The following is a 20200-nucleotide window of genomic DNA, read 5'->3' on the forward strand; positions in this document are numbered from 1 at the left end:
GCTTAATATAACAGCTCTATAAATAACAAACAGATAAATGCACAGAAATAGCACAAGTGTTTACCTTTTCGGGAAATCCAGATTCTAGAAATATGCACATTAGACACGTCTCCAGAACCCGTCACACACCGTTCTCTGGTATCCTGCTTTTTTATTTCCTATTACTAGGAATTCCTTAACAGTTTGCTTGTCAATATCAAGTTTCCAATCAGACATTTCAGAATCAGAATTTTATCAAAGTTAATATAAAGTTCAGAGTGGCTTGTCTAAAAGTAGTCATATGATACATATACATATCTGTTTAGTCATTTGTTCTAACAAAGCTTGACATTGGTAATTGAAATGGTAGAAATACAGCCAAGACATGAAAGCAAGTTCAAGTAATGAAGGGTTGTCATGTGGAACTGAGCTGAAGAACAGAGGTGGAAGGCACTCAGAGGTAAACTTTAATTTGTTTGTTGTTTATTTCCAGCAATTGATAGCTTTAAGCTATTAGAGCTTGTCATCAAAGTTTCTTGTCGTTCTCTTAAAGCCCTATCCTCAGGTAATGATGATGATTAATGTTGGACGTCAAGCTGCAGAAACAAAGGGCTGTCCATTAAACTACCCACATGAGGCTTTCCATACGAATGGAAATAGTAGGTTGTGGTACTAATAAAGCTTCCCCTGAAAATAAAAACAAGCACTGGTTACAGAGTTAGCACTAACTCCCTTTTATGAAGGAAACTAACAAGCTGATAACATTAGCAATCTGCAGCACAGGTTATCTAAGGCTCACACTGAAGCGAACAGGATTTATCAGCATTGTGCCTTGTTTTTAAATGGTTTCTTAACAGATATACATTTCTGTTTGCATGGCTTGCTTGATAGAGAGAAAAAGAGAAAAAGAGAAAGAGCGTTTAGGCTGGCATGGCAGTAGACATGGGTTAATTCACTGTACCCTTTCTCTCCCTCTATTGGCTTGCTAGCAAAGCCACATCAGCACTTTTAATATGATTCCTTGGAAATGCCTGCTGCACAATAATAACCAGGCGCTTGGCAGCTCAGAGAGAAAAGAAGAGAGCAGATCTGTCGTCATTAGAAAAAGAACACTGTGCTAAAGAACAGGTGCCTCGCAACGTGTTTATGACACTGTTCCATAATTAGCTCCTTAAAACTGAGAAAAACACGGCTTTCCAACACATCAGATTCTGGCAACATCTATGTGCACGTGTCTTTCGTTTTGTGACTGCAGTGACCTTTCTGTGGTACTGAAGACATCCTGAAAGTGTCTTTATAGCCTTGCTAATGACTGCCATTTTCTAATATACCAATATGGACACGTGTGTACCCTACAGCGTGTGAAGAAAGTAGAGAACAATGTTGGAGAGAAACATAACACCAGTCTTCCATCTAACATCCAAACCTGCTTTTCTGCTGGCTTGCCCTGAAGAAGTAATGGCAAAGCTCTCACACTGCTCTATTAATTAACTTCAGGAACTGTTTCACATGGCCTTCCCAGGACAGTGATTAAAGGAAATGGCAGACAAAGATGGGATTGGCATGGCTAGGAGAGCTTGGGAACAAAAAGCACTCAGATTTACAGACCTGGGAGAGTTCAGGAAAAGCCTTCCACCATCCACCACACTACATCTCACAGGGTGACATTTGGATGCCCTTTACTGGTTCATGCCTCCCTCTGCACGCATTCAAACTCATATCTAATTCCCAAAGCCGAACACACACATATGTGTGAAATTAAACCAGACCTGAGCATGCCAAACCCTTGCTTGTGTTTTAGTGAAATTCTTAAACAAGTATTTACTTGTACAAACTTCCTTTGATGTTTAAGGCATCTTACTAACATTTAAAAGCTGTAGATTTGGACACACGGTACAACACACACTCAGACATAAGTTTATTTGTTTTGGAGTTTTCTAGCATGTACACTCTTATGATGAATCATGCATTGCATCAGCCTTCTTTTGCTCCAGAGCCCCAAAACCCAAAGAAAGACGGTCTAGAGCCAGCAATAATGAATCTGCAGTTCACAGTATAAAAAAGAATCAGATACAGTTGTGGATTCACTGCCTTTGTGTTCAAAACATGAAGCTGGGAGAATGATGCGGTGGCTTTAACATCCATGCTCCATAAATAAAAACCCTGACATGGCTCTAATGTGAAGAAAAATACAAAAGCCTTCTAATGGGGTGTTTTATGGTTGAAAAACAAAAAGTTCATTGCAAAGTGTAGCATCCTGACATTCTGTGAACCACACAGTTATTTTATTACATACTGTCTACATGTAGTGGACCACTTCCACCCATAATTCCATTACAGCAGATGCAGACACACAAGGATAAAAGGGTACTTTTTTCTGCGAGTCTCTCTTAACTTGCACAGAATCCAATTATCTAGCCAAATTTACACTGACAGATCAGAATAGCAAAACAAGCTAGTGAACTCCAATAACAATTCTTCACAGTAGATTTAAAATGCTGCTTTACGCTTCTTGTCCTCACCATTTAAGGCATAATGATGTTTTAATAACATGCTTCTACTCATTTAAACAGGTCACTAGTACAAACAGTAAACTTTGTCTCAGACCCCCTTCCCCGTGCCTATTCTGAAAAGGTAGCTTGAGAGAGACGCGTTTGTGTTTGCAGACGCTGCCTGATTTCTGTAACCTTTCACCCAGCCCAAGCTGCCACTCACACACAGCATCTGGAAGGGACTCTCAGCTCCCACAGGACTGGGGACCATATTATTCACAGTGCTCGCTCCAATCCACCCCTCCCCAAACTACTAACAGCCTTCCAAAATCCTACCTTTTATCTGAATCTGAAAGAGTTGAACAAGAGGTGAAAATGTAGTACTTGTTCTATTTTGGGATCTATGTTTAATCCTTAACCAAAGCCTGACAACTTTTTAAAAAAATTGTAATATGAAAAAATTGCTGACAAATATCTCAAATTCATTTAAGCAACAATATAATGACTTTGGGTATCTACATGCACCCGACATGCATTGCTTTAGCCCTCAGGCACAATCCCATGACTTAACCCAATACTGTGCAAAATGGCCCCAATCAGCCAGGTGTGATTGCCATAGTCCTGATTTGGCAAGAGGAACCGAGGAGTCACTAAAATTCATCCCTGCTCTTTCCTGTACTCAAATCAGACCAAATCTGTCAGAGCAGCCAATCACATGCTTGCATGTACCAGACCAAATTCAACTTAGAATATATATATCTACGAAAATGACCCCTGACAGAATGCTGAAATATGCCAACTGCTGTGTTTAGACATTCATTTGAATGAATGATTTTTAACAGACTATATATACAGTGTATAATGTAACTGTTATGAATCCACTGTTATAATGAGCCATGAGAAAGAAACCTTAAGAGAAACCAGATTCAAATGAGAATGCACTGTCTCCTGTGGGACACCGGAGTGAGATTAGAAAACAGTCCTATTCTGTTTAAGTTGTCAAAGTTGTTTTGAAAGAACATTCCAAATTTGTATGTGTGTATGATTGTGAATATGTGTGTGTGTGTGTGTGTGTGTGTGTGTGTGTGTGTGTGTGTGTGTGTGTGTGTGTGTGTGTGTGTTGCCCTTCAAGCTTTATAAAGGCCCCTCTCTCCATTCTCATCTGTCCTAGTTTGCTTTGTTTTGTCTTTTACTCTCTTACTATAATGCTCTCACACACATTCCCTGACTGCTTTGTTTAGTTTTGCAGTAAAACTACACAAAAGCAAACAGAGAGACTTTAAAAGCATGACCACAATATGAGCAGCTGTCCTAGTAAAGTAAAGACATTTATATAAGCGGACGCCTCTTATTAACTAAAGTAACATTACCCCTATTCTGAAATACACTGAAAAACACACAACATTTCTCAACAGGGAATCACATTACAGCTTCACAGCCAAAACCTTATCGCCCAAAGAGAAAAAGTTTAAAGTGAAGACGTGAATGAAATCCATCTGAGTTCAACACTGTTGGGAACTTTATTTCTCTGATGCAACAAACTGCAAGAATTCCATATTTTAACCTTCATCTTCTGTTCGCTATTTAATTGTGCTGTTTCCCGTAACTCTATCTCCTTATGTATTAGTGCAATAGGACTGTAACATTTATTTAATCTTATCTTCATCTCAATGATGATCAGTATATACAATCTTGATAGGATAGCAGGTGTGTGTGTGTTGTGTGTGTTGTGTGTGTTTGTGTGTGTGTGTGTGTGTGTGTGTGTGTGTGTGTGTACACAGCTGAAAGAATGAATAAGAGATGGAGAGAATGGGATCTTTTTGTTTCTGAATTACAAATAAACGCCATGTTTTGAGCTAAGATGATCAAAGTGAAATAAGAAACTTGACTTTCAGCTTTTACTGACACTCAATCATGTCATGTATGCAGTGTAAATCTGATTAAGATCTATATTTATTCATCTAAATTTATTAAAATAACTGTACCAGGTGCTTAAGTGCAAAATGCAATTTTTTTAATTAAAAAATATACTGCTGAAAGGAGTTATTCTGACAAATATTCATTTATCAGATTCATCTTCAGTGCTCCCTTTATCCTGGTCAGGGTCACAGTGTCTAACAATTAATATGCATGAACTAATTTTAAATAGCAAATTATTTTCAGACTCTGAAATTAACCTTTAATCTTATAAAAAGTAACAACTTCTCTATTCCAGATGTAGCAGTCTTTTTCCTTTAGTTAACAGACTGGAACATTTGCATGCATGTACAAACATTCACACACACACACACACACACACACACACACACACACACACACACAAACACACACACACAGAGGTATTAGTGGTTATTTAGAGAATCAGCCTTTTTTCTGCTGACTGCATTTCATTTTTGGAGTGAATCTGAAATTAATGGCTACCTGCTGTATGTAAAATAGTTACGCTCTTAAACTGTTTAGGTAAGCACCACTGATCTAAATGTTTCAGGCTGAATTATTTAATAGGTAGGTACTGAGTAGTAATAGTGTTTTATTATAATACTATACTACATACATAATTTACTAGTCAACATTTTATTCCTAGTCAAAAACTTACTTCATCTCATTATATTTCATGTCCATTTTTATGGTAGTTTTTTTTTCTATTGATGCCAGGTCTATCTCCAATGCTTATCAGCCACTACATCGCACTGTACTGAAACAATGCAAGTCAAGACTATTTATATAGCACATTTATAAAACTTTCATGAACAAGGGTGCTGTACAAAAGCCAAAAAATAAATAGAATCATGCTGTAGTAGTAATAATAATAAAATACAAGAGATTAAGAAGTGAGGAGTATAACAGATTAAAAAGGAAGGAGGGACAAACAGCTTATTAGGTGTTTAGGGTACAATTAAGGCTAGCTTTGGGATTTGCTTTTACACAATCACATTTGTGGGAAAACAACTTTTTTTGGTGCTTTTTTTTTTTTTTTATAAATTAATATAAGATAACTTAAAGGCTGTTTAAAAATTCAAGAACCAATGAGAGAAAAAAACAATTTGATTTTTTTTTTAGGACTTTTAACAAATGAAATTGTTATAAACTAGCCATACAGAAATATTTACATTTTAAATTGATTAGTTGATTATGTTGATAAATATCCATAATGAGAAAGCCAGAAGCATCTGTGGTTCTATAACTGTATACTATATGGCCAAAAAGTGCATTTTGAGCTTATAAGCAACTTATGAATATGAGCATCAGAGTTATTTCTGAATGCCTTCGTGGTTTCAAAACTACATGCTATTCTTCATTTTGAATTTATTATTAGCACCATATGCCTTCCCTACATGTTGACCCTTACCCTGGACCCATCTTCTCAGTTGCTGCATAACAGTTTTGTAGATTTTGCTCAGATATGTTCAGATCAACATATTTGCTCAACACAATCCCAAGATGACTGCTGATTTTTAAGACTCTGTAAAATATATGGGTTTAACTGAATGTACAAAAGCTGAAGTACACCATTCTTATTGCTACTTATACAGCGGATACAAACATGTGTTGAAGAATAAACTAGTCACTAGGTCGTAAAATGACCCGTGACCTTGAAAAAAAATGACACTTATATGTGTATGACACACACACTATGGAGGTTTTATATTCATGGGTGAAACTCCAGAATCTGTAACTATTATTATAGGTGAAAGGAAAATAATGGATGGGAATAAGGAGTGCATTCATGCTAGCATACTAAACAGTACGACACAATACCACAGACACACTACTTAGGGCGGTAGTGTGCACTTTTAGAACGTAGCCATAGTAACACTGTATAGTCGAAAACAACTTCCTTCCTGTGTTATAAATATGGGAGAGCCGATAAAAGCTCTCGCACTGTGCTGACTCGCCTTTTCTCTCCATCCCTCTCTCTCTCTCTCTCTCTCTCTCTCTCTCTCTTCCTTTAGCGCCCTTCCCCCTCCTCCTCCAAAAACAGCATCAAAGCCATCAAAATGGTAATGTTGGGTATGAATGAGACCCCCATCCCCCCACACCGCCAAACTCTCTGCTGCAGACTTTTTTTTTGCTCCATGTTAGGAAGAAAACCAACACCGCCACCTCCCCCCCTCTTTTCTCACAAAATGGAAGCTTCCACTATCAAACTGAAACGCTAAAGAAAAAAAACAAGGTACAGCAAAAAGAGACCAAAACACTTCACATACGTCTATAAACTATAAACACACATGAATTTTGGATCTTTCATTAATGATGTTTTGAGTTCGGTATGTCATACACGATTAAATATTGCAGAGGACGGAGGGGGAAAAAGACGAGGCGCTGTTCCAAGTGCTGAAAAACTGCATTCCGTAGGAAACGCGATCGATTAAACTTAGTGGGAAAGAAAACGCTTCACACAACTACACAATTAAACACACATACACACCATTAAACGAGTGCTAATCGAGGGTTGTGTTTAACTTTATCCGAATGTTGACGAAGGCCAAGGTTAACTTTATAAAAGCGGAGGGAGGATAGTCACTTGTGTTGAAGCGCTATTATGGCATCTGTTCGTGGTGCTGAAACAGAGCTCCTGCTTTCAGGCCTGGACAGCTCCACTGTCCATCCGTCAAACAACACCAACAACAGCTATGACTGAAAAGAAATCTTCGTTAATCGTATAACTAACTGTGCTGTTGGATTCGGGATGGTAAAAAAAAAAAAAGAAGTGAAAGTCGAGCTCGAATCAAACGCTACCACGTCGTCATGTGACCAAGGAGGAGAAATGATAAGCTCAAGACCGGCGATAAAAGTGTACAATAAGTACATTTAGGATGTTTAAACTTCATGTTTTACAAACACCACTAATTATTTGTAATACTTTCAGGAATGGTGCGTGAAAAAGTGAACGTTTGATACTTAAAAAGCGACATTTCGAGCAAACTACCAGGCTACTCTCCAGAAACAAGAAACATGTCGACCTGCTCAAAATGGACGCTAAAATTCACATTTCATGTACTTGAAGTAGCCCATACACATTTCTTCCACAATCATTTCTTCTCTTCTAAGCCAACACCACAGTCAATACTGACACTTTTTTAACATTGTGGTGTTTCTGTACACGGAATAAAAAGGCGTGCCTGAGTTTGGTCGCGACATGAAGAAATTCAGTGAAAACTATGGAGGAAATATGAATTGTTCTTACTTGTTTTTCGCTTAGGGCTGTTACTCTGCTTTGCCTTTCGTGTAGTTGTTTCTTAAGATCTCCGTCCTACAATTGAACAGAATGACAAACAATATAAACGGGAAAAATGACAAAAAAAAGGCAAGTGGAACAAAAAGTTAAAATGATATTTTAGCGTGACGTTTTCCAGCAAAGTCACACTAAGGACGTCTGCAGCTGAAAGCCTTGTAACTCTACATGAGCTAACGGCTAACGCAAACAAGGCGAGATTTTAACGGCGATAAAGTTTAACTCACACACACATACACATACACGCACTCCCCTGCCTGCTCTTTATACACATAAGCTGTGGAGATATGGACGTTTTGATTTACCTGCAGCTCTCGCTTCATCTGTGCAACTAGTTTCTAAAACGGAGAAAAGAAACGAAAGATGGTCGAACCGAAAGAGAGGGGGAAAAAAGTGTGTTGAAGTTACAGTGTGTCAGGGAGGAACAAAGCCGTGAGCCGTGGCTCACACAGCGACTCATAAATATTCAAGTCTCGTGCTGATCTGGCTACACAAAAAACACCGCATTATTAGACTAACAGCTAGCCTTAAAGCTAGCTACTACATACGACTGTTGCTTTGAAGAAGAAAAAAACACGACCCCAAGATAACTGTGCATAAAAAGTACATTAACAACCTCAAGTCAAAACTACATGTTATGGCGACACCAGGCACTATAAAGTGTAATGTTAGGGCCACTTGTTTTCTTATTGGACAAAATGTAACCAAACACTCGTTTAATTCAACTGCACACTCGGTCGGAAAAGCCAGTGAGGGTGGAATAACTAACACACATACACACACACACTCAGACACACACACACACTGCGATGTTTCAGTACCTGATGACATTGGATTTCTACTTTCAACGCCTCTTGAAGGCCTTGTAGTTCCATGTTCCGACTTCAAAATCACTTTCCTTCCACTTTCGATGCGTTGAGAAGTTTCCGTACACCGAGCTGGGTTTTTTGGTGTTAAAAAAGCCACATGAACAGTGGGAAAGAAGAACTCCTCGCGCTCCCAAAAGCAAGTTCTCGCTTCTTTACTGGGAAACAAGACTCATCGCTCACTTCACGCCACTACACAAAGTGCTCCGAACGCTGCGCAAACACCTCGCCAATCGGACACAAACACTCCACCAGTGATGATTTGAAGACGTGTTAGATATGTTTTGTCGATATCTTTTCTCTTTCGCTATTTTAGAATTGAAATCAGAGGGACTATATTTTTGTCCGAGTCCGCGGCTGGATTTCACTTTGCCTGGGGAAAAAAAGTTGCGCTTCGGTTGTCAATGCTAATTCGGAAGTTCCCGGATGGAGCAGTGAAAGAAGAGCGGAACTCTCTCCCCCCTTCTCTGTCACACACACACACACGCACACACACACACACACATATTTGTCTTGCAATCCTTGTAAGGACCTTATAATGAATACTATGAACCCTTTGGATCTTCTAATAAAAGCTGTGGTTTGTATAAGTCACCCAAATGTCCCCACAAAGTCAAAACTGTCAAATATTCCTTTCTTTGTGGGGACATAAATACACCCCCCCACCACCACCACCACCACCAAAACACACACACACTAGCATACATTCCAGTCATGCGCAATATTCAGGTGAACCATACAAAATAATGTTACAAGGACAACTCTATAGGGAATATTTTATTTTTCATTTCACGTTTATGGTGTGTTAACACTCTATGCCCAAAGTTTGCCTTTCTGTGACTTTCAAGGACTGGACTATTATTTATCCCTGTTTTGATTAATCAAACTTGAAAAACAAACATTAAAAATATACACCACTTTATCCTTTTGTGAATTTTGATTTGGGTTTAGGCCCATCTGCTTAAGCAGCTTTATCATTCCACCAGCTAATACATGTCAAGCAAAAGTGGTCTGAGTGAATAAGCTAGGCATCACACATCAATATGGGCAGTAAGTGACACACAATGGCCTTTCTGAGCAGGATTAGGTTTGTGGGGAGACATCCCCCTCCCTCGCTACAGCCCACTGTCCTTGGGGCTGTTCATCACTTTTGTCCTGAGTGTTCCCCACCTCCAACCTAAATTAACACCACCCCCTCCTTCAATTATTAAGATGCTAATATATGCACCACTATGCCTTAACTTTACTAGCACACAGTTACATCACAATTCTGGGGGTTGAACACTATTTTTACAACCGTATGTAGTCACTAAAACTTTCTCATTTTTTAATTCTGTGTGTTGTTAAATTTGTTTTAACAATAAGCTACATGTCTTTTGGTTTCATTTGTATATTAGGATTATGTTGAGTTTGAGTTACATAAGCTTTTTTACTATTACTATTTATACTACTGTTGTAATCTACATGAATCGTTGTTGTAATTATAGTGTTTATATAAATAATCCATCTGAATTTATTACTTAATGTGTATCAACAGCTTTATGACCTATAGTAAGGAAGAGAGTATTATTATTATTATTATTATTATTATTATTATTATTATTATTATTATTATTATTACCAAAACTAAATCCACATATCATGTACTGCTCTTCTTATACTTCTATCACTCTCTCACTCCCTGTACTTCGTGTTGAGTCTGTATTTTGCTTATATAAGTTTACTTATTTTGGCACATTATTTAGTAGGATATGTGATTTTGCACGCTATTGTCTCACTCCTCCCACCTCCGCCTACCGCCCGCCTTCGGTCACCGTGGTCGAGTGCTCCAGCCAATCAGGAGTTGCGGCCGCTTCATGACGCGTACAAACCGTAGCTGATGAGAACCAATCAGCTCCTGTGTAACGGCTGGCCAAATAAGGAACTTGATACGAAGCCGTTGTAACCTCAGCAATTGTGTGTTTTCTAACAAAAGCCCCCAGAGTTGAAAAGACACTTGCTGTAATTAAGTGTGTTTAACTCTACACAAATAAACACCGGAAGGGTTTATTCAGCACTGTCTTCATTTAACACTGATTTTGCCAGAATGATTCCACAACTCATCACAACCCAAACAATAAACTAGTAATGTGAAATATAAACACAAATGAGTTTAGAGGAACATGGATTTTTCAAACCGTTTACATTCAAATGTAAGTTAACTGTGCAAAAATAAATATACAGATCAGTACATAACATTATTTTTAAACACAATCCAGTAATTTAAATCTAGGGCTGTTATTAAAATGTGTATAATATTCATTTAGGAATTTAAAATGGAAATTGGATGATTAAATATGCTAAATAATATAACAAATAACAAAAGAAAATGTCAGATCTAGTCAGTCCAATCTAATATCCACGTCAATGCATCCTAAAACAAACTCCAGCACCACGGAGAGCTCCTGAAACCAGTTCCTGTTGTCACTGGAACTGTAGTAACATCTTACAGGTAAAATAACTTTGACCGATTATATATAATAAATCACCAATCTATTTTAATCCTAGCTTACATTTTGTAATCAACATGTGCAGAATCCTGGCATAATATTGCAGAGGTTTTGGAAAGGAAGCCATGACTCGTCAGTGTCAGACAGACTTCCACCCCCATCATGCACAAGGAGGCCTGCTTTTCTGTTGCTGCTTTGCTGCTACATCAGCTGCTACTTTCATTTCACGGCTCAGCAGTGAAACTCTCGAGCTACTCTCAGCAGATGAGCAGCTTTTTTATTTTTTTAGTGCCTACTGTAAGACCATTATCTCTTGGGAGATCACAGGAAAAAAGTTAATATCTGAAATATTATCTCGCCATTTAAAGTAAGCCTTTTATCTCATGGGAATAACAACCAAAGATTTGAATTCCACCTGCTATACCATGCCCTAAGTCAAAGAAAGTTAAATTCATGCAATTTTATTTCTGGGTTGCAAAAGGAATAAACCTTGAATCAAGTGAACTCAAATCGAGGTGGGTCATTGTTAAACCCGGAATGATAGATTAAGCAGGAATTTAATCAGTCTTCCTGTGTGGGGTAAGTCTTGAACTGGCCATAAATCAAATTAATTTGCTTCCTTGCTTCAGTCAAAAAGAAAAAATATAACGCTCTCTTTTTTTTTTTTTATATCAGCAACATTTATAATGATTTAATATAGGTAAGCTGATCCTTTTGGACTTTGTTCTCAAAAACCAAACATGTCACGACCAAAAAAATTAGGATAAATATTCAAATTCATAACCTAAAAAAAGTGGTGTGTACATAATGTATTGACAAGAATCTACAAACTTTATTATCTTAGATAACAATCCGATAGAGAAATATGTTTAAAATATTGAATATTACACAGCTCTATAGTATGTAAGGTCTAAGACCTCACTCTTATACAACCAATATTCCCCCTACTGGAGTAACAGTATGTAAGTCTATTACCTCAGGGACACAGTGACCTTCAAAAGCTTCATCCTTTGACTGGCCTTGTAAGTCAGAACAACCCCAAAAGTTACCAATTACATTTGACATTTAAAATTCAGATATACAAATGGCAAATAAGTCGTTCTCACCTTCCACTCTTTAAACACATTTCCTTGTGGTTTAATTTTATTTTTACTGACTGTTTATCAACACCAGACTTTTTTACGGCACCCTTAATCAATATCTCGTCTCCTTGTTCAATTACAATATATTACTAAGTCAACAATATCATCATTGTTAAATTGATTGCTGTATTCATTCCTGTACTACAAATGTATTAGTGCATACATTATTTGTAGTATAAAACATAAGTTTTATAGGATGAAGAGTTACTGCTGATTCTTTTCAGAGACCTTTCCTCAGAATCTAATGGCTGATTGAGCGAATAACACTGTTTCCTGGAATAGAGCAGTCTCTGTCACTTGTGCTCTGCTGTTACTGTACGCATCATCCATGGCGAGCATGGCTGAGGCGCCCTGGGCTGTGCTTAGCGTATATTATAATCTGCCAAGCTTTCTGCTTCCTCCAGGCTGCTGGGTGAGTAAGCATGTCAGCTAGCCAAGTGGAAAACAGCAGAGACAAAAAAAGAAAGAGACAGGAGGGGAGGTCTGAGGAAGAGAGGTATTGGGACCTACTATAAACCCTGCTATTCCTTAACTTCACAAAATCTGGCATGAAACCTGCTTTGATAAATAGACAAATCAGCATGCTTTGGTGAAGTGTTAACAGCAGTCATCCCTCTTACCAGACACCATTTGAACCAGTCCTGATTATTCTGGAACGCCAAAAAGAAAACCGAGAATTTCTCAGACCTAGCAGTCCACAAGACTCTGACCAAGCTAAAGATTGTGTAAGATCCGCACATAAAGATAGTCAGTGATCATGGTTCTAGCTAGTTTTTGAAAAACTCCGCAAGCCATGGCACTTGCACACATTGGCCTCATTCATCACACAGGACACAAACAAACTGATTTGTTAATAGTCTGCAGGAGCAATTACACAAGAAATGTAATGAAAATGTTCATTTTCCCCAGCATATGTTGTGCCCTAGTAGGTGTAATCATTGATTGGTCAGCAGGGTGTTAAGAAAATGGTTACCAGTTGACATTTTTCTATTAAACTGACCAAAGAAAGAAATAAACTAATTAACTAAATAAACTATTAATGTTCACAAAACATTTTACTTTATATGTGTGTTTAAATGTAATACATGCATTTAATAATAGAAAACACTACCACTACTTGCTACACTACACCCATCAATTAAATATGCATTCCAGACATTGGTAGAAGCTATTTTTTCTTTTAATAACAGCAGAAAAGATTGCAAAATAAAAAAAATAAAATAAAATCTTATACTCCCTATACACAATATGTATAAATGGAATAAAACAGTCATCGGACTTGATAAAAAAATAGTGGTGAAGTGGTACAAGCTATTTTTATTACGTAAATAAAATGAACTTTTCAGATAGCAAACTTGTATTATGAATCACCAACAAGTAGCTAATAGAATGCTGAGAAGAAATGAAAAAAAATGACAGATGAGAAAAATAGAGTACCGACCCACAATAGACGTAGAAACCTACCCACAATCATATCCACAGCACGAATCTGACTACTCACATAATTAGTATTAAGACTTTTGGGCAAATAAGTGGACCTTGGTGGATAAATTTCATTAACTATTTGTTAGGATTAGATTTTTAGGCTTATGAAACAAGACTTGGCAAGCCCAACGTGGCCTGTGTGATAGCTAATAAATTTAATCCTATCTTACATAAACTTCCATCCCCACTTACCTTTTTTTTAGAAGAGGAAAATGTCACTAAATATATCATAAGGTTTTCTGTCTTCAAAATTGCTGAACATTTAGTAAAGCTACGTTTCAAAACCATGCTAATTTTGCTTTTCTGTCTTTTCTCTCGGAATATGATACGCATTTGGATTTGCAATGAGGTGGCATAAAAAAATCTTTTGTTTTGCGCTCTCTTTTGTGTAGGTGGAAAAAAGTGAAATTCACCTTTTAAGTCAGTTCCTAGGATTAATAATAAACATCAAAGCCAGATCATATGGCGTACTGGGATTAATTGTTACACATCCAAAATGCCTGTTTCAGTTACAGAATCGAAAGTACCAATTCTTCACTGTCTGTAAAACCTAAAGCAAGCTTCTGGCATGCAGAGTGTCTGAGTGTTTACGGTCATGCACTTACTGTAATAAATGGAGATAAGTGGAGTACTAAGCCTCAGAGCCAAATGATTATGAAATGTAGCCTCAGTAGTAATCTCAACCCAAGGAAAAATAGTGGCTTTATTTTGCAGCAGGACAACATTTCACTAGCCGAGCCATCTGATAAATGCATGCGTGCCTCCTTGTTTCTTTGTCATTTTGAACACAAGATGCACTGAATACACACTGTGGATTAACTTTGTGCATTTCAACCTTAAGATCACTTCAGACAGTGATGCAGTTTTTTTTTTATCCTATAACTAGAGGTGCTCAATCACTAAAGTGGTGTTCTGTCGTTTTAGTTGCCTCAGTGAATAAGAGCATTGGCATGGAATATTGCACAAAGCCCGAGGTATACATGAGCCAAGCAAGCCTCACTCTGCGTTAATGAAAATACATTAGACTGCTTTCAATATCAATAGGCACTCGGAGCTGACTGTAAACATTACTCACATGAACATCACATGAAGTATCACTGTGTGCCATAATGAAAGGTCATGTGCTGTGTGAGCTTGAAGTTACTTTACTTTTATTAATAGGCAATCAGCACGACACTCTTTCAGTCATTTGTTGCTCTTCTTAGAAGTCGGAACAATATTTCTGCAATTAAATGTAATTTAGAATTCTGTTACATTCCACTCAGACTGTATTTATTGTTTGAAGTAGAAATGGATGGTTTTATTTCAGGTCACCTTGGTACCCAGACTGAGATGATGTTGAATGGGGAAACAAAAAAAAATAATTCACTTGCATATTTATCTTGTTTACAATTTTTTTTTTAACCCATTTTTCACCCAAATTGGTCATCTGTCAAGTTCCACCCACAAGTTTCCCTCCTTCACTGTCAGAAACAAAGGTACTAAACTGAAGTAGTACCTTCATTGATACATGTTTTACATCTTTTGCCCTATAAGATGCATGCAGTGTAGATATATCAGTTGGCCCTAAGTCCAGTACAGTACCTTAAAGAATTTTAAAGGTTCACTATATTTAAATATTATGTAAAATATCTGTAACTATGGTGCACAAATGCAGCTTGGTGACATCAACCCAGTGACAAAGAATGGTACAATGATTTGTTACCTTGATTTATGAGACCCAACCTGAGAGAGAAGAAATCTAACATGTGCTTCATGAGAGACACATGAAGCCGAATGCTGATGCTGCTCACACTTCTGTTCATTTCGGCTTTTACTTAGCTGGAAATGGTGCCACTGCTTTATCCCACATACACAAAAGAGTGAATTAATTCCTTATCATGAAGATGAACTCTCTGCTCTGCTCTGCACAGTTGCAGGATTACCATTTTGCCTACTCAAGTGGAAGAACAAACAAACACTCGTTTATAGGCCATCAGGCTCGTGAGGCATTAGTCATCAGTAGATGAGGAGGATGTTCAGAGAACAAGCAACACTCCAGGGACTGCTGTCAAATCAAGATCTGAGATCAGGTTTAGTGGATTCCAGAGGATAAAATATATCTGGAGTAAAAACTAATGAACAAACGCCCTGGATGTGTACATTGTGCAGCATAGTGGATTTATGTCTATAGTAAAAACAGGTTGTGTAAGTAAGTAGGTCGTGCATTTTACAATGATTGTGGTTGCTGAAGCAGACATGTAACTAGTGAATATTAGTAGTGCCAGGATATGCACGAATACACACTAACATACAGTACATGAGTATATAATTCTGGATCACACTCTGCCTTCCTGCACTCCCAAAAATCATAATACAACCAGCTACCATTAAATTATTACAATTTCGCCACAATGTGCTGAACATGTTTGATTCATTCATTATAACAGCAGCTCTTCCCACTGCACGGCTTATATTAATGTACTAGTTCTAATAAATTATCGTTTCTATAGTAACAGCTTATACAGGGACTCATATGGTTGACTTAAAGAGAGATGTCTTACTAACTTAAAGAGAGAGAAAAGGGAAAATCTGTTGAAGGAAATGTAAGTTTTAGTGTTCATAGATGTTATAAAGCAAGCAACAGGAAGAGTTGGTTTCTTTCACAAGATGTTCCACAACATTAAATGTTTCATCTCATCTTTGTTGTAAGCAGTGGTGTAAGAGGAATAAAACATTGAGAAGGAGCAGGAACAGAAATCACACCCGTATCACAGTTTGTGAAAAGCTGTAAGACACAGTTGAGACTTTTTGTGCATGCTCAACTATGTTAGCTATCTATCAGCTAGCTTAATCATCCTGTTCAATAAATAAATGCTGACATTCTTTTATCTCGTACCATTCAAAGCTTTATTCATCACTAAGTGACTCACACTGATCTCTCCCAGAATGAGTTTTCCCTGTATTATGGGAAAAAAATATTTCTTTTTTAAAAATCACCTTTTGAGTTCAGAAGTGCTTCGGATGTAAATTTTGTTTCTAGAAGTAATACAAAAATGTTAAAATATGATTGAAAAGAAAACAATATTTGCAATATTCTTCATTTCTGCTACTTTTGACTTTTTTCTGGCTATTTTCTTCATCTCCATTCCTCATCAGTACACAGCTACCTATAATTTTCCACAACATGATCACATCTGATGGGGTTGATTGGGAAAGTCTGAAAGTCAATATCAATATCAATCTTCAATATTTGAATTACAACTGCGGATTACTTTGCAGACAGTAGACAATGACAAATAGCTCCTTTAAGACTAAAAACACCACTTGTTATACCAACAACATTAACGTCATGCTTGTAAAGGTAATGTTCGGGGTGAGATAGTCACCATGTCCATGTTAACCCTGCTGAATGCAATCTATTTTAGAGACAGAAACAGTATTTAACGCCTTCAATTAGTTACACTCATACTGTAGTACAGCTTTCTTGTCACCAGACTTTATTATAGCCATTTTAGTACCAAAAGCAGCCACTAGAAGGCATTTGACTGATTTTTGACTGACTACATTAAGACATTTAAGAGAACATGCTGTCTCCAGATTTATCCCATACTTAACTAATTAGAGAAGTCTCTCTATAAGCACACTAATAGATCCATCATATTAACCCATGGAACAAAAATAACAAACAAACAAACACACAAAGAAACAAACAAAATCAGAACTTCAAACTTTTATGTCATTCAATTAACACAGACGAGCTTAAAAGCAAAATAAATTTTATACAAGTAAATTATTTGATTGTTTCCATCCAACTGGTCTTTGAAAATCATTTTGGGGGGGAAAAAAGAAAAAGAAACTCTGTTTTGGAACTGAATTCAAAAATGAGATGTGTGAGTAACCACCAAGCTGCCAAAGATAAAAGGCAAAATAAAGGAAAATATGAATAAACAGCCTTTTGGTCTCACATGTAATTCAGCAGTGTAAGATTATCTGATACAGCTCTTATCATCAATGAGAAAGTAAAGCTCACAACTTGAAAGATTCAAAAGTCCAGAATATTGCAGACGGTTGGTTCTAAAGAACATTTACATTGATATAATTTCAAAGTTTTTACTCTTAATATCATAATGTTCAAGTATTTGGCCATTTATGTTACTCATAATAAAAAAAGAACAGCTGTGAACACATTAAACATTTATCACTGTAAATAAGCCTTCTTTTGTTTTCGACTGTAAAATTGTGTGTGTGTGTGTGTGTGTGTGTGTGTGTGTGTGTGTGTGTGTGTGTGTGTGTGTGTGTGTGTGTGTGTGTAAACTTTTGCATTGTTGACACCCATATAAAATCTATAGCTTTTTAACCATAATGCTAATGTTTGATTAGCATGCAGAAGCTAGCCTAGATTACTAAACAAACGTCTACACTAATAATCTGTATCCTGTACAATGTTTTATAATAGACTGTTTTGTTTTTAGCAAAATGACTGTACTTCTCATTAATTGCCTTATGAAAGAGCTTCAAGGAGTGTGAAAATGATCATAGAGGCTGATCTACACATTTCCCCCTTTGATTATTAAAAGAAAGGAACAATCACGTTTCTATAATGTTTATCATATTAATTATTGGTATTAAATATGGAAAACAAACTGAAACATTTTCAGTGCCAAAGTGCACACACAGAGATAAGGTACATACATTCTGCTTCATTAAGAACGGGCAATTAAATTTCCTCTTAATGTGTCCATTCACTCCTGTAATTACTCCATATGACAGTTAACTAATTGGGCATAATTAGGGTTTCACTTATCTGTGGTGCCTGATTGACATTTAAGCATGTCTTGTGAACAGATCTGCAATTAGAAATGCAGGCAGAAAAAATTATAATCATGGTTCTGTGATTTAATTAATATTAATAAAAAAAAATGAACATGGATGAAGATGTTGCTCCAGTTTCAACTGGATGTGATGGGGAATGAAATTCTGATTTTATTGTCAGTCATAGAAGTAGTTCCCTGTTTAGAATGATAACATCCACAGAAACATGAGCCTGTTCAAATAGGGGCGTAATCGTTGATGGAAAATTCGTGATCAATAGCACCAGTGAGACAGAACAAGTGGACATCTATAGTAGAGTTTTAGGTGAAAAATCTGAAATCAATCTCCTTATATGTAAAGAACATTACAGCTGCAGCTTCTGGGTAATTGTGTGTAAGGTAAAAGAGACTATTAGACTATTACTAATAAGAGACTGCCCATACCCCACATTTTGTCATTCTCCTATTCTTAATGATTCAGGAGTTCAGCTTTGTCGTCCACTGTGTGAATGGAGTCACGCCTCCAATTTGCCACTTTGTTGAAACAGTCTCCATTTTGCTTCATCTGCTCTCTTTTATACAGTGAAACACAATGAAAAATCTCACTGGGGTCACATCAGCCTACATCAGCAAAAAAATGACGTTTATAACTAATAGCAGTGTTTTTCTTAAAATATGTTTAAGACAATGAGATATTGAAAATGTGTTACATCTCTCACGGATGACATCATTCTGCACACAGCATTTAAAAAGATTTATTATATAACATACTGTACACACACACACACATATAAAACATATATATTTAATATATCCATATACATATATATGAATGTATATAATATTCAACACGATTGGGGTACAGTGATATTATTATTATTCTGCTCTCTTTTTTAAATTGATGATTGTTTTTATTTAAAAAATTAGTAATTTAGGATTATAATACTTTTTTTTTAAACTATACTTATCACAAGTCATATTTAAACAGACAGAACAATGTTTTTTCTGTGAACATTTTCTAAAAGTGAGAAACCAGTGTGGGTATATAGATGATTCCTGTGAGAAAAATCCACATGGAAAAATAAAAACCAAACTTTCTGAATGTGAATTATATGTAAATTAAGTGTCAGTTTATTCACATAGTTCATGTGACTATGATGTGATTTCTGAAGGGGTACGTAATATGATAAATACTCATGCTCCTGTGTGCCCATGTTATCTTTTCATTACTTTCTTTTTTATTCTTTCTTTTGTGCTTTATGGAAGACTTGAGCCCTCTCTTCTTTCCTCTGTGCACATTCCTAGCCAGCTGGTCAGACCTCTCCTGTGGTCATCCATGGCCCGGCGCTCACTTCTTACTTTCTACAGCACCTGTTCCAGAGTTGGCACAGCACCAAGGGATCCTGAACATTTGGAACACAGCCATTTGTTATTTAGCGCTATGGCATTTTCGGTGAGATCCCCAAATGTGTTTATAAACCAGACCAGAGGTGAAGTAAAGCCCCACAAACAGGCTGAAAAAAGGAAACTAGTCTACCTCTGCTGTCTGTGTTCAGGTTGCCCTGTAAAAACTATATGTATTTTAAACAGATGTGCAGTAGGATGGAATGTTTTCATTCTATCCTGGCTTGTTAAATGATAGTTTGTACAACCTGAGTTTGTAAATTCATCTTAAAGACACTGCAATATTCCTACTTAAGAATTTTTGCATTTTACCA

The 20200-nt window shown here is 36.8% G+C and overlaps 1 protein-coding gene across 2 annotated transcripts in view; it reads right to left on the reverse strand.

The window, feature by feature from the left end:
• Positions 1-8983, reverse strand: part of phf21b (PHD finger protein 21B) — a 64276-nt gene extending 55293 nt beyond the window's left edge. The window contains exons 1-2 of one of the 2 annotated variants that reach the window (XM_060889960.1): positions 8529-8983; positions 7660-7725 (exon numbers count right to left, since the gene is read on the reverse strand). In XM_060889960.1, the coding sequence (XP_060745943.1) occupies positions 7660-7725; positions 8529-8582 (120 nt within the window). In that variant the 5' untranslated portion in view covers positions 8583-8983. Of the gene's footprint in view, positions 1-7659; positions 7726-8012; positions 8223-8528 lie in introns of those variants that run through there. The other variant, XM_060889961.1, reaches the window with a different exon arrangement.
• Positions 8984-20200: the final 11217 nt, after the last annotated feature.

This window comes from Tachysurus vachellii, chromosome 16, assembly GCF_030014155.1.
Source record: "Tachysurus vachellii isolate PV-2020 chromosome 16, HZAU_Pvac_v1, whole genome shotgun sequence".
Taxonomy (NCBI): domain Eukaryota; kingdom Metazoa; phylum Chordata; class Actinopteri; order Siluriformes; family Bagridae; genus Tachysurus; species Tachysurus vachellii.